Source organism: Suricata suricatta, chromosome 12, assembly GCF_006229205.1.
Source record: "Suricata suricatta isolate VVHF042 chromosome 12, meerkat_22Aug2017_6uvM2_HiC, whole genome shotgun sequence".
Taxonomy (NCBI): domain Eukaryota; kingdom Metazoa; phylum Chordata; class Mammalia; order Carnivora; family Herpestidae; genus Suricata; species Suricata suricatta.
In genome coordinates this window covers 58,486,350-58,500,797 of record NC_043711.1, presented here as the reverse complement: position 1 = coordinate 58,500,797, position 14,448 = coordinate 58,486,350, and the positions used below count along the sequence as shown (strand labels likewise).

At 42.4% G+C, this 14,448-nt stretch overlaps 1 protein-coding gene across 2 annotated transcripts in view; it reads right to left on the bottom strand.

Moving 5' to 3' along the window:
- Positions 1-4,543: 4,543 nt before the first annotated feature.
- ACSS1 (acyl-CoA synthetase short chain family member 1) overlaps positions 4,544-14,448 on the bottom strand; it is an 81,122-nt gene continuing 71,217 nt past the window's right edge. Inside the window, exon 14 of one of the 2 annotated variants that reach the window (XM_029916486.1) lies at positions 4,544-4,676. In XM_029916486.1, the coding sequence (XP_029772346.1) occupies positions 4,569-4,676 (108 nt within the window). In that variant the 3' untranslated portion in view covers positions 4,544-4,568. Of the gene's footprint in view, positions 4,677-8,243; positions 9,925-14,448 lie in introns of those variants that run through there. The other variant, XM_029916485.1, reaches the window with a different exon arrangement.

The following is a 14,448-nucleotide window of genomic DNA, read 5'->3' as shown; positions in this document are numbered from 1 at the left end:
TCACATGTTTCATTACACCCAGAAACCATTTCTTGAAAGCAACTAATTATTTCTCTTTAGACAATTTCTACTCTGCCTTTTTGAGCAAACATATGCATACTTGTAAGCATTAAATGTTTCTGGGCTCCTGGGTGGCTCAGTAGGTTAAGCGTACACCTCTTGGTTTCAGCTCAAGTCATGATCTCACAACCTGCGTCAGGCTCCACATGTGCCTGCTTGGGGACTCTCTGAGCCCCTTCCCCACTCATGCTTGTTCTCTCAAAATAAATAATAAAGTTTAAAAATATTAAAATAAAATAGAGTTGCGTTTCCTTGACTCTCAAGAATAAAGAAATGTATGGTTGGCTGAGATGACATCCTTCTTTGGGAAAGAAATAAGCCCAAAATATGTCTGTGCATCCAAAAGGCTGCTCAGCAGAAGTTTGGGTCTGCAAGAGTAACGAGACTAGACAGTGTTACCTAGATGGTGGCTCTTACTAAGAAAATTCCACCCTGTTTGCAAGAGAAGTTGGCAGGCCAACTATTCCATTCCAACAAATTTTCTAAACTCCTTGGTACTTAGCAGTTTGTTAATAATGTCCTAGGACAGCCAGTCACAGCTTTCTTCCCTTTTCTCTTTCTCAGTTTATTTATAGTTGGACTTTTGCCCTCTGGCTTGTCACCTCCTTGGCCATAGTTGGTACCCTATTGTCTGTTCCCACCCAGAGGTAAATCGGGTTGTAGGTTCCTGAGGGAGGGAGTGGGAATAGGGCAGGAAGGAGCACAGAGAGTGGAGGCCAGGCAGCGTCTCTGCGGCTTTATTGAGAGATCACTCACTTCTTATAAAGGGTAGAAGGCAGGCAATTGATGTGAGTTAGTTGCTAGGAAACAAGGGCGAGGACTGCAGTGTCAGCACTCCGCCCAGAGAGGCTAACAAGGCAGGCTTGGGAGGTAAACAAGAAGGCCTCAGCTGAAGGTGATAATGCAGCTCTTGCTGTGCTGAGAGTGATAATGCAGCTCAGCTGTGCAGGTGGCTGATCTTGCAGGTCAAGGCACGTGTCTTTTCCTCTGGCAGCTCTTCTGGCAGCTCCCGACACCCTATGGTGCAGGTGCCAGAGGCACTAACCAGCTCTTTCTGTGTTATTTGGAATAATGGCTGGTACAGGCAGGAATTCAGCTTCACGTTTAGCAAAGGCCATTGTGATGCGCTTGGAGGGTCACAGCTTGCTTCTGGCATGGCTGGCTGGGAACAAGTCTGAGGTGTCCCCCAGTCTCCCCATATCCTTAAGATAATAAGAAGAGGAATCCCAGCTATTGAACAAAAGAGTGTAGAAATGGAGACATCTTTTTTTCCTTCCTACTCTTTTCCCTACAGAGAGCTAGGGAAGTGGGAACAAAATGATTCCCATCTCCAATACTTGTAAACCAAAGCAGCAGGCAGGAGGGTTTTCTTGGTCCCATAGGCAGCCACAGAGTTTGGTCAAAACAAGGGCTGTGTTCTTCACAGGCCTGTGCCATTCTTTCACAGTGGGTTCTTTCCTTAGTTCCACCGGAGAATTCCAGAGTGTCATTCTTCACTGTGCAAGCCAAAGAGCCATTCTTGTTACATACCAGCTACCAACTAGGCCAAGTGTGACTTACATTCATTCAACAGATACCGAGCCCTTGCCATGTCATGTGTTAGGCACTACTCTAGGCACTGGTAATTTGGAGGTGGATCCTGCCCTCAGGGAGCTTAACTTCAAAAGAGGAAGCAGACTGTAGATGCACATACACTGCACAGTGGGTTGAAAAGGCAGGATGTGGTTGGTTGCTGTTTGTGTGGGATGGTTAGATGAAAGCAATTGACACTAAGCTGTGAATAATGTCCACCAGCTGACTGTGAGTGGGAAGACCAGTCTTGGTGTTTGGGTGTTATTTGCATTGTTTATCAGTGTGTGGCTGCAGACACAGGCTGTGAACACATTTGCTCTTATTCCCATAAGTGCCACTGAACTCCTAAAGTCTTTGCAGGGAAGTGAGCCCTGAATACAAGCCATTCACTGAGGAAAAGGTCTCTTGAACTCATACACTGATATTAAGTAGTTACACTTTGTCAAGGACATCTTCTCATTCTACTCTTAGTCCAGGCTACACACCAGAGACAACACTAAGCAGTTGAGCTCTTCTTCCTTACCTTCCTGCCCCACAGTGCTGTCCTCCTAGCTACTTCCCCTTAAATCACCTGTTCCATGAGGACTATCCTAGTGGTCAGACACCATAATCAGAGTGGTGGCCTTCACAGCATCAACAGCTGGACCCAAAGGCATCTCATGAAACTAAAAATAAAGCTGATTCTAGGCAGCAGTGGCAAATGCCCCAGCAGGTCCCTGGTGAATTATGTTGCCCCAGAGTTCTGAACTTTGAGACAGTGGTTCTTCAACATTGGTTGCATATTAGAACCATCTGGAAAGCTTTAAAATATGCTGATGCCTTCATTGGTTGAGCATCCAGCTCTTGATTTCAGCTTAGGTCATGATCCCAGGGTCATGGGATTGAGGCCTACCTTGGACTCCCTGCTGAACATGGAACCTGCTTAGGATTCTCTCTCTCTCTCTCTCTCTCTCTCTCTCTCTCTCTCTCTCTTTCGGTGTATGTGTATCTATCTCCCTCTGCCCCTCTCCCACACTTGCACTCACTCTCTAAAATTAAAAATTAAAAAAAAATGCCAATGCTTGTGTCCCACCCCAGAAGTTATGATTAAATTGGTCTGGGGTGTAGCTTGTGCATTGGGAGTTTTGAAAGCTCCCCAGGTACTTTTAAAAGCCAAATTGAGCATCACTGCTTAGAGAGGAAATAAGAAATAGATAAATATATACAGTATTCCAGTTTAGAGGGTAGAGGGGACAAAGGTTTGAATCCAGTGTCCCTAAGATTAGGAGGCAAAACGAATCAACCCTATTACCAATTTGCATTGGGATCCTGAAGGACTGCCTGCCTGCAGGAACATCTGAGAGGCAGCTCTGGGGTGAGAGGGGCTTCAGGGATTTGGCAAGGCCCTAATGAAACATCCCTCTTCTGGGCTGGGACCCTGAGGGGCTGTGACTTATTGGCAGGAACACAGACTGTGGTCAGGAATGGGAGGGGGATGGCTCTGACATACTGGCAATGTGTTCTATCATGACCCCAGTGGGAGTTACCTGGGTTTTCTTTTATGTCAGTTTGGTAAGCTATACATTCATGTTTTGTACACCTTTCTATATGTTATGTTTCATCCAAAAAAAAAAAAAAACTATTGCCTAAGGGTACCTGGGTGGCTCAGTCAGTTAAGCATATGACTCTTGATTTCGGCTCAGGTCATAGAGCCTGCTTCATCACAGTTCATGAGATTGAGCCCCACGTTGGGCTCCATGCTGACTAGGCAGAGCGTACTTGGGATTCTTTCTCTCTGCACCCCCTCCCACTCTCTCCCTCTCTTTCAATAAACAAACAAGCAAACATTAAAAAAAAAAAAAAGCTATTGCCTAGTTTGAAAGCTCTCTTTATCCAGGTTACTTTCTTAAATGGAAACAGAAATACTTTTAGTACTGGGATTATTCAGTGCTCTCGGAAAGCTGGTCACTAGGGCCTGGCTGACTATGCAGAATTGTGAAAAGTCCAGATTCCCCAACCCCAGCCTCCTGAGATTCAGGCTTAACAATTCTGAGATAGGGATCTGTGTTGTTATTAAGCATCCAGGTGAGCCTGGCACTAGTCCCTGGGAACGTTGCCTGGAAACCACCACATGCTTTGCAGCCAGGAGCACCTCATGAACACAGACCCAAGTGGGGACCTGGACTTTGAAAGCCCTCTGGACCCAAGAATCCACAACTGGAATAGCAGTCAGCATGCAGGTAGCTTAGATCCACTTTTGAGAGAAAAGTGAATTTATTTTTATCAATTGTCTTAATTACTTGAACTCAAGAAAGCAAAAATGTCCATCCAACCCAACAGTTTAGAAAGCTGCTTCCAAAACATTTAATGGAAGAGAATTTCATAAAATGTCTTTCTTGTGCCTTTAGTATGAGAGTTATACAAAATATTTTCACATGACCAAATCATAAAGGTTATTTCTGAATCAAAGTTCCATACAAAGACAAATCTTAAAGGTTATATCAAGTAGGAACTACAACCCTCTAGGGAAAATGTTCCAGAAAAAAGCGAATGACTAGAAAAGTCATGGTTTGAAAATTATCATATTGCATTTTATCACTGCCTAATACCTATCTCTACAGCTATTGACTGGTTGATAACATGCCTTATGAGTAATTCCCAGCTCTTTAAGCTTCAGGGTGAAGACAACCTTGTGTCAGGTTTAATTTATATTACAATGGTCCTATTTGTGCCATATTTTTCACCTATACCACATAAGATTCACATGACACATAAGATTATCTCTAGAGTTTATATTCATGGGCCATATCCACACACACAAAAAAAAACAACACTCAAATTTGTAGGTTGGCATTTATCTGAGTCTGTTCAGGCTGCTATAACAAAACACCATAAACTGAGGGGTTATAAACAACAGAAATGTATTTCTCACAGCTCTGGAGGCTGGAAGTGCAAGATCAAGGTACCAACAGATTTGGTGTCTGGCGAGCACCTGCTTCCTGGTTCAGAGGTGGCCATCTTGTCATCGCTGTGTCCCCACACGATGAAAGGAACAAAGGAATTCTCTGTGGATTTTCAGAAGAGCACTAATCCCATTCATGAAGACTCTGCTCTTATAATCACCTTTTTTTTTCAATATTTTATTATCAAGTTGTTTTCCATACAACACCCAGTGCTCTTCCCCATAAGTGCCCTCCACCATCACCACCATCTCTTTTCCCTCCTCCCCTTTCCCCTTCAACTCTCAGTTCATTTTCAGCATTCAATAGTCTCTCAAGTTTTGTATCCCTCTCTCTCCCCAACTCTCTGTCCCTCCTCCGCTCCCCCTGGCTCTCCATTAGGTCTCTCATGTTTTCCTGTTAGACCTATGAGTGCAAACATATGGTTTCTGTCCTTCTCTGCCTGGCTTACTTCGCTCAGCATGACACCCTCAAGGTCCATCCACTTTCCTACGAAGGGCCATATGTCATTCCCTCTCATTGCCATGTAGTACTCCATCGTGAATATATACCACATCTTCCTGATCCACTCATCAGGTGATGGACATTTAGGCTCCTTCCATGTTTTGGCTATTGTTGACATTGCTGCTATGAACATTGAGGTACATGTGCTCCTATGCATCAGCATTCACCTTTTATAACCTCTTATACCCACCTACCAAAGGCCCCACTTCCTGTGACACCATCACCTTGGAGATGATTTCAACATATGAATTTGAGGGGACACAAACATTCATACCATTGCTGTAGCCAAGTGTATCTTTTGATTCCAGGGTGCAAAGATGTATGTGGATTCCGTTTCAGTCTTGTTTCTAAGGCAGACAACTTGTAATCACCTTACATATCCATTCATGATGGTTAAATAAGTGCTCAAATTCAGTGGTTTGCTATGTGTAGCCATTACAAAGAAGAAGATGGGTCCCTGTCTACCAATGGGGAGATAGTCATGTGACACTAGAGGGGAGAAAAGAAGTACAGAATAATATGGAAAGGCCCTCACTAACTTATGTGAAACATTTGGGTGAAATGTATGTTGGAAATCAGAATCTGTCACATTTTAGGGACATTATGCAAGACTTCCTCCTCATGTGATAAGAACTTTGGTAACAGATTCACACTCTCCATGGGAATGATGATGGGCAAAACATTTACAACACTTGCATACCAACACCAGAGAGCCTGAGCATGGTAAGAAATTACTGGGCCAGGGAAGACAGAGGCTCAGGGAGGTGAGCCCACTGCTGGGAATCACTTTTCCCTGAGAGTACCTACACATTCCTGAGGAGAAAGTTGGGAGGCCATGCCACGTTTCAGACAGCTTGTTCTCAGTTGGTTCAGAGACACACTGGTAAGAGTCCTACTGAGTCATGTGCAATGGAGCATTTGGTTCCCAGCACTGGCTGACCCAACATGAGTCTGTTTATATTGGTTTCCCTCCTTCCCTGTTTTACAACCTCATTCTTCACATCTTTCCCTAGAATCACATTCCTAAGCAAACCACTTGCAGGCTCTGCCTCAGGATCATAGAGACTAAGGCAATAAGAGATCTAGAAAATAGAACATGAGAAGTTCCAACATATGGGAAGTTAAGGATCTTCAAAAATGGAGACCAAATAGGCAAAAACCACATTTAAACAGATAATGATTGAAATATTTCCAGAACTGATTAAGATTGACATCAAGCTATTAAGATGGACCAAGAAGCCGTACAGAGCCCAAGCAGGATAAATAAAAACAAGTCAACCAAAAAGTAATACTGCAAAAACCAAAGACCACTGGTATTCACAGATGGAGAAATTATGTATTTACTTGGTTTAATCCTGTTATGCAGCAAAATTACCAAACAGTGATGAAGGGGAAAATTACATAACTTCAATTAGAGGTCACTAAAACTCAAATTGGCATCACCACCCCTCCAAAAGTACTCTTTCCAGGAAAGCTTCCTCTCTGCCTGGATTTAGACTTCTTCCCCCTATCCAAGATAGAGCTACTCAGAGGTCAACAGTAAGGGGCCTTAAAGGAGTAATAAAATAAAATAAAACTGAAATGCCGTTGATATTCTTCAAAGCTCTTGCAGGAAGGGGCCACACCTTTGGTTTAAACTTGGGCATCAAGGGTGAAGTCAGACCAGCTCTATCACATCCCAGCTCTGCCCCTTTCCCCACCTCTTCTGCAAAGTGAAATAAGGAGAGGAGGAGATGGAGTGAGCTACCCAGGGCCTCCTTGCACACAGCACACAGCAGTTTAAGCATTGCTTCTGTGTTCCTGACATTGGGTATTGTGAGGACAGTTGGTGCAAGTCATCTCTGAAGGGATTGATGGCTCAGGTTATTCCACAGCTGAATCTCCTCTCTTGAGTCAGGCCTGGGAAACTGGGTGAAAATTCACACTCCCTTTTATTTTCTATGAACTCACTGCTGTGAACCTGGGATGAGCATGAGCCTGAATCAGCTCATGACATATCTTTAAATAACTGTTGTCATGAACATTAGCCATGATTTTTCTATTTCTAGACTTAATAGGGACATTTTCTCTTTGGGAATTAATTATATTGAAAAGCTGAATTTCCCCTTGAAGCAGAACTTTTGTTTTGTTTTAGCTACTCTAAATGAGAATTATTCTTCAAAGATAACACATACTGCTTTTTTTCTGAATCTGAATAGAATTTCCCTTTGGGGTTTATAGTTATTACAGAGCAGACATGGTCCTTGACCAGTCTCTGCACATCTCCCACCGCGCCCCAGTTTTTTCTGTGCCATTCTGTTCTCAGACAGGCCCTGCCTCAGGACAGCCCAAATCGCAATGTATCTCATCTCTGTATCCTATCTATGGCTATAGATTATTCCCACAAGAGAGTGATCCTGCCCTGACTTCCCATCATATCCTGGGGTGCAAAAATGTGTCTTTCCCCAATACATTCAGTGCCTAGCTGAGGCCCCTGGGAATCCCCCCAGTCTCCCTGCCCCCGACCTCCAGAGCACAAGAACAAGCACTGTCCCTGGGAACAGCCATTCCCAGTTCCTGCTTTGGTCCAGCTTTTGTAGGAGACAATTGGATCAAGGCCTTTCACATCCCATCTCCCATGACCCCAGTTCATAGAAACCTCATCCACCCACATCTAGAGAAAGGACAAACCTGGATCATGGGATGTCTTTCTCAGGAAAGCCTATGCTTTTCACAGAGACAGTCTGTGACACTGAAATCATTTTTTGCTTCCCTGTCCTCCTCTGCCCACCAGAACCTTGTGTGATGGTAAAAATGTTCTAGTCCAGGCTGTCCAATCTGGTAGCTACTGGCCACATGGCTTCTGAGCATGTGAACTGTGGCTACTGTCACTGAGGAACTGAACTTTTTTTCCACTCTATTCTGTATATATTTTTTACTTATGCCTAAATAGCTATTTGTAACTAGTGTATTGGATAGCACAGCAATCTAGACCAAACTAGGTTTACCAAATAAAAGTCTAAAATAAGTGAGCTCTTAGTGTATATTTCCTCCCTGTGATGGATTTCCTCCCCAATGGATTTCTAAGTGTTCTCTTTTGAATGAATAGATCCTTTCAGTTTTGTCCTTGGGATTATATTCAGCAACAACAATATCATTATTTGCTCAAAAACATCACAACAGAAGGAAGAGAATGAATAAAATAAACTTTATTTGAACTACCCTGGTCACTGTTCGAGTTTGTATCCAAGCCATTTCATAAATAGCACCATAACTGCAGTCTGACAAGTCCACCACACCTGTAACAGGTCCAAGTGCATGGTTCTCTGTTGCTAAGCACTGCTTGTTACTTAGCAACAGAGAACAGACAATCACTCAGTATATCTGTGGGCTACAGCCAGTGTCTACCTGTTGGTGTCACAGGCATACTTGCCTAATCAGAGAGAAGCCAACACAACTATGACCCACAGTAGATGTTCAGTACCCCCAAACAGCCCTTGAACACCTACACAGCTGCAAGGCACATATAATGTAGGGTAAAGATAAGGACAATCTTTCCCTGTTCCCAAGGACCTAGCTCAGCAGGCTGCCTTCACCTGTGTTCCACACCATTGGCCCTCATGCTTGGCTAATAAACACTTCTGCAAACCTAAAGGTTTATGTAATCTTGCTAATGCTCAGATGACTTAAGGCATACTTACAAAAAAAGAGAGACCTGATTCAGAGTTCCAAGTCTCATCCATGGACTTCTGTGGTTCTTCCCACACCAACCACAGAATGAAGGGACAGGCAGTTTTCAAGAATCCAGTTCTGGCCAAATTACTGCTCTAACAAGTCACCTGAGTTTTCAAGGGCTTCCCTGGACATCCCTGCATATTTGGAGCATGCTGACCTTCTACCAAGAGGCATTTGAGGTGGAAAGGGGAATCTTTCCACATCACAGCTTTGAGAAACAGAATATATGAGTGGTTCTAGAACTAAAATTGGAGCACATTCATACTATCACTTTTAGGAGTTAGGTTTCATTATACATAAGCCAGGGTGACTAGAACTGTATACCCAAAAAGGATACTACAAGCTTGAAAGTTCTCAAGATAGCTATATTTAGACAGAGGCACAAACATTTCAAATTCAGATTCCCCAGTATGCCAACACTAAAAAGGTACCCTCTGACCCTCTCCACATTTCCCCATGAGCAAAGGCACAAAAGGATATTATTATAACTCTAAATGTTACAAAGAATGTATATAAGTAAATCTGCACACTACATGTGTGTATTTGCACATTATTCTTCCAAAATATAAAATATAAAAATAAAATTTCTGCCTTTTGTATCTAGAAACATCTGGGAGAAAAACATGATTGCTTCTAGTTCTCCGTCATCTGACCAGGCATGCCTCACCTTCCTGTGCTGTCTGGAGGTGACACAGAAATGGAGATGACAATGACCTTTCATCCTAGGAAACCAAATCCAGGAAAAGAGAAACAAATGTTAAGCATATCTGATAGTATCTCTTCATGGGTCCTCAGCAGAAAGAAAGCAGGGCTTAGCACAGACTTCACATTTGGGTGGTGTGGGTTACGCTCTGGGAGAGGAATGCTTCTGGGACAGTGAGAAATGAGCCAATCTGAGAGCTACATTCTGGAAGTATGGTTAGGGATCTGGGCACTGGGTCTTGGCCAAAGCCCATCACTGAGCAGCAGTCTGTTTGTCTTTGTACTTCTGGTAGGCATTCAATATTTCCGTGATGACATGGGGGTCCTCCAGGGTGGTGGTGTCTCCCAGATCCTGAGCTCTTCCTGTAATTATCTTCCTCAGGAGCCTCCGCATGACTTTTCCAGACCGAGTTTTTGGAAGACGCTTCACAACCTGGCAAGGAAGGGGTGTGGAATTCAAGTTCAGGTGGTGCCCAGACTCCCAGAAGTGTCCATCTACATTGGGATAACAGCAAGGGTGACATCCTTGCTGGGGACTCAGGAATGAATGATTGAGGTGCCAGGCCTGCCCGAAAGACATGGAGACCTGTGGTCTCTAGTTTTATCCTCCTACAATCTGGACCTAAAACTGAAATCAACCTGAAGGGCAGAAGCAACCATGCATCAGGGGTTTGCTGAAGATTTCTTCCAGGTCAGGTCTGCCCATACCTGGGTCTGCCTCACTGCTGATACGTCTGTTTCCCATCCACTACATTAATGAAGAATCCCAGGTAGCAAAAGAACCAGGTATATGCCATGGCACCTCATCTCCACCCACTGCCCTGGCTCAAGTGGCTTTTTCCTGACATAAGTGGTAAGAGCTACTTCAGAGAAAAATTTTGTCTTCTTTATATTTGAAAACTTAGCATTTAACATTTTCAAACAGCCATGGCCCCTTTAATGTCAAAAGCAACATCCTAAGGGCTGTGTTTGGGGCTTATTTAACAATAACCTATCTTTTAAAAGGGGAGTTCAAGTCTCCCTGAAACTGGTCACCAGACTAAGAGCTTGACTTCATATGACACCAGGAGAAGTTAGGGCCATTCCCACCTCAGATGACCTTCTCTGACCCAAGGAAGGCTGTAGGGGGAAATGTTAACAAAGGAAAGAGTGGAAACCTAACAGGGTTGGAGAGTCGGTCTCATTCTTCCCCAGACCTGACTCTAACACAGACCCCCCTCAGACAAGGTCTGGCAGTGTCTCCTGCATTGACACCAGGAGATATGTTCAGAATTCAACTGGGGTTGGGGAATACTGGTATGTTCCACACGTTTCTCTATTTAAAATCTCTAATTTTCAGAAGGCAGAGACTCAGACAAAATGCAATGATGGAGGAATTTATCCCAAATGCAAGAATAAGGTAAGTCCATGGCCAGATATCTAAGTGGAACAGATATAAGTAATATGCCTGATGGAGAATTTAAAGCAACAATCACAAGGATACTCACTGGGTTTGAGAAGAGAATAGAATAAATCAGTGAGACCCTTAACACAGAGATAACAATTAAAAAAGAATCAACCAGAGATGAAGAACTCAATACACAAAATTAGAAATAGGCTTGATGCAATGAACAGCAAACTGGAAGAAGCAGAGGAATGAATCAGTGATTTAGAACACAAAATAATGGAAAATAGTGAAGCTGAACAAAAGAAAGAAAAAATTATGAAGCATAGAAATAAATGTAGGGAAATAAGTCTGACGACATCAAATGTAATAACATTAACATTTGTATTATAGGAGTCTCAGAAGAAGAGGAAAGAGAAAAGGGGACAGAAAATTTTTTTGAAGAAATAATAGCTGAAAACTTTCCTAATCTAGAGAAGGAAACAGACATTGAGATCCAGGAGGTACAGAGAACACCCATAAAAATCAATAAAAGCAGGCCAACACAAAGATGTATTATAATTAAATTTGCAAAATATAGTGAGAAAGAAAAATCCCAAAAGCAGCAAGAAAAAAAAGCCCTAGAAGATCCATGAAGCTAGCTACAGATCCATCCTCAGAAACTCAGCAGGCCATGCTATACTTAACATGCTTAATGGGAAAAACCTGTATCCAAAAACACTCTGTCAAGCAAGGCTATCACTCAGAGCAGGAAAGATAGTTTCCCAGACTGAGAAAAACTAAAGAAGTTTGTGACTACTAAACCAGCCTTGGGGACTCTCTGAGTGGAAAAGAAGTGACAAATATAAGAAAGAATCAGAGACAAAAGTGACAATTATAAGAAAGAATCAGAGAAAATCTCTAGATACAATGATAAAGCTAGTAATAAAATGGCAATAAATACATATCTATCAAAAATTACCTGAATTTAAATGGACTAAACACTCCAATAAAAAGACACAGAGTGACAAAATGGATTTTAAAAAAAGACCCATCTATATGCTGCTTACAAGAGACCCATTTTAGATATAAAAACACCTGCAGATGGTAAGTGAGCAGATGGAGAAACATTTACCATGCAAATGATGTCAAAAGAAAGCCAGAGTAGCAATACTTATTTTGAACAAAATAGATTTTAAAGCAAAAACTATAACAAGGATACTATATAATCATAAAGGGGATAATCTAACAAGAAGATATAATAATTGTAAATATTTATTCTCCCAATATTGGGAGTACCCAAATATATGACAATAACAAAAATACAGGAACTAATTAATAATATGATAATAATAGGGGACATTAACACCCCACTTACAACAATGGACAGATCATCTAAACAGAAAACCAACAAGAAAACAATGGTTTTGAATTACACACTGGACAAGAAGGACTTAACATATATATTTAGAACATTTCATCCTAAAGCAGCAGAATATACATTCTTTTTGAATGCATATGGGACATTCTCCAGAACACATCACATATTAAGTCACAAAACAGGCCTTAACAAGGACAAAAACACTGAGACTATATGATATATGTTTTCTGATCAACACTATGAAACTAGAGGTCAAACACAAAAATTTCTGGAATGACCACAAATACATGGAGATTAAACAACATGCTACTTGGGGAACCTGGGTGGCTCAGTCAATTAAGCTCAGGTCATGATCGCATGTTTCGTGGGTTCAATCCCTGTGTCAGAATCTGTGCTGACAGCTAGCTCAGAGCCTGGAGTCTGTCTTTGGATTTTGTGTCTCCCTCTCTGTCTGACCCTCCCCTGCTCATGCTATCTCTCTCTCTCAAAAATAAATAGTAAGAAAATGTTTAAAATTTTTTAAATAAATAAAAATAAACAACATGCTACTAAAGAATGAATTGGTCAACCAGGATATCAAAGAAGAAATAAAAAAAACATATGGAAACAAATGAAGATAAAAACACACTGGTCCAAAACCTTTGTTATGCAGCAGAAGTGGTTCTAAGAGGGAAGTATATACCAATACAGACCTACCTCAAGAAGCAAGAAAAATCTTGAGGGGCAAGATGGTGGAGAAGTAGAGAGCTCTATCAAACTAAGAAGGACTGAACCCACAGCACTCTGATCTGCAAGAGTGGGAGAAAGATACACAGTCCACAAAGAAGACAGCCTCGTATGTACCTGAGTGAGTGCGAACTGAGGAAATAAAACTGGGCTAAGGCCTGAAGGCTCAGAGGGGAGGGAGCCACCCCACCCCCCAGCGCAGAGCAGCAGAGAGTGTGCAGAGCCAAGGAGAGCACCCTCAGAGCTGCAGAGAGAAAAGGGGAAGAGAAGAGAGGCTGAAAATGCTTATAGACTGTCTTGAATGAAGAGGAAAACCTCGGCCCAGAAAGGAGAGGGAACCTATCATCCATCTATAAACTGCAGGGCACAAGGAGAGAGATCCATCCCCTTTATTTTTTAAAAAATTTTTAATAGTTTATTGTCAAATTGGTTTCCATACAACACCCAGTGCTCTTCCCCACAAGTGCCCTCCTCCATCACCACCACCTCTTTACCCCAATCCCCCCTCCCGTTCAAACCTCTGTTCCTTTTCAGTATTCAATAGTCTCTCAAGTTTTGTATCCCTTTCTCTCACCAACTCTCTTTCCCTTTTCCCCTCGCCCTGGTCCTCCATTAAGTTTCTCCTCTTCTCCTGTTAGACCTCTGAGTGCAAACATATGGTATCTGTCCTTCTCTGCCTGACTTATTTTGCTTAGCATGACACTCTCGAGGTCCATCCACTTTCTTACAAATGGCCATATTTCATTCTTTCTCATTGCCAAGTAATACTCCATTGTATATATATATACCCCATCTTCTTGGTCCACTACAAGGCGATGAACATTTAGGCTCTTTCCATGTTTTGGCTATTGTTCACAGTGCTGCTATGAACATTGGGGTACATGTGCTCCTGTGCATCAGCATATCTGTATCCCTTCGGTAAATCCCTAGCAGTGCTATTGCTGGGTCATAGGGGAGTTCTATGGATAGTTTTTTGAGGAAACTCCACACTGTTTTCCAGAGCAGCTGAGGAAATAAAACTGGGCTAAGGCCAGTTTACATTGCCATCAACAGTGTAGGAGGGTGCCTGTCTCTCCACACCCTCGCCAATATCTATAGTCTCTTGATTTGTTCATTTTAGCCCTCGGTCTGGCATGAGGTGGAATCTCAGTGTGGTTTTGATTTGTGTTTCCCTGATGATGAGTGATGTTGAGCATCATGTCATGTGCCTGTAGGCCATCTGGATGTCCTCTTTGAAGAAGTGTCTGTTTATGTCTTCTGCCCATTTCTTCACTGGGTTATTTGTTTTTTGGGTGTGGAGTTTGGTGAGTTCCTTGTAGATTTTGGATACTAGCCCTTTATTCGATATGTCATTTGCAACTATCTTTTCCCATTCTGTCTGTTGCCTATTAGTTTTCTTGATTGTTTCCTTTGCAGTGCAGAAGCTTCTTATCTTGATGAAGTCCCAAGAGTTCAGTTTTGCTTTCATTTTCCTTGCCTTTGGGGAT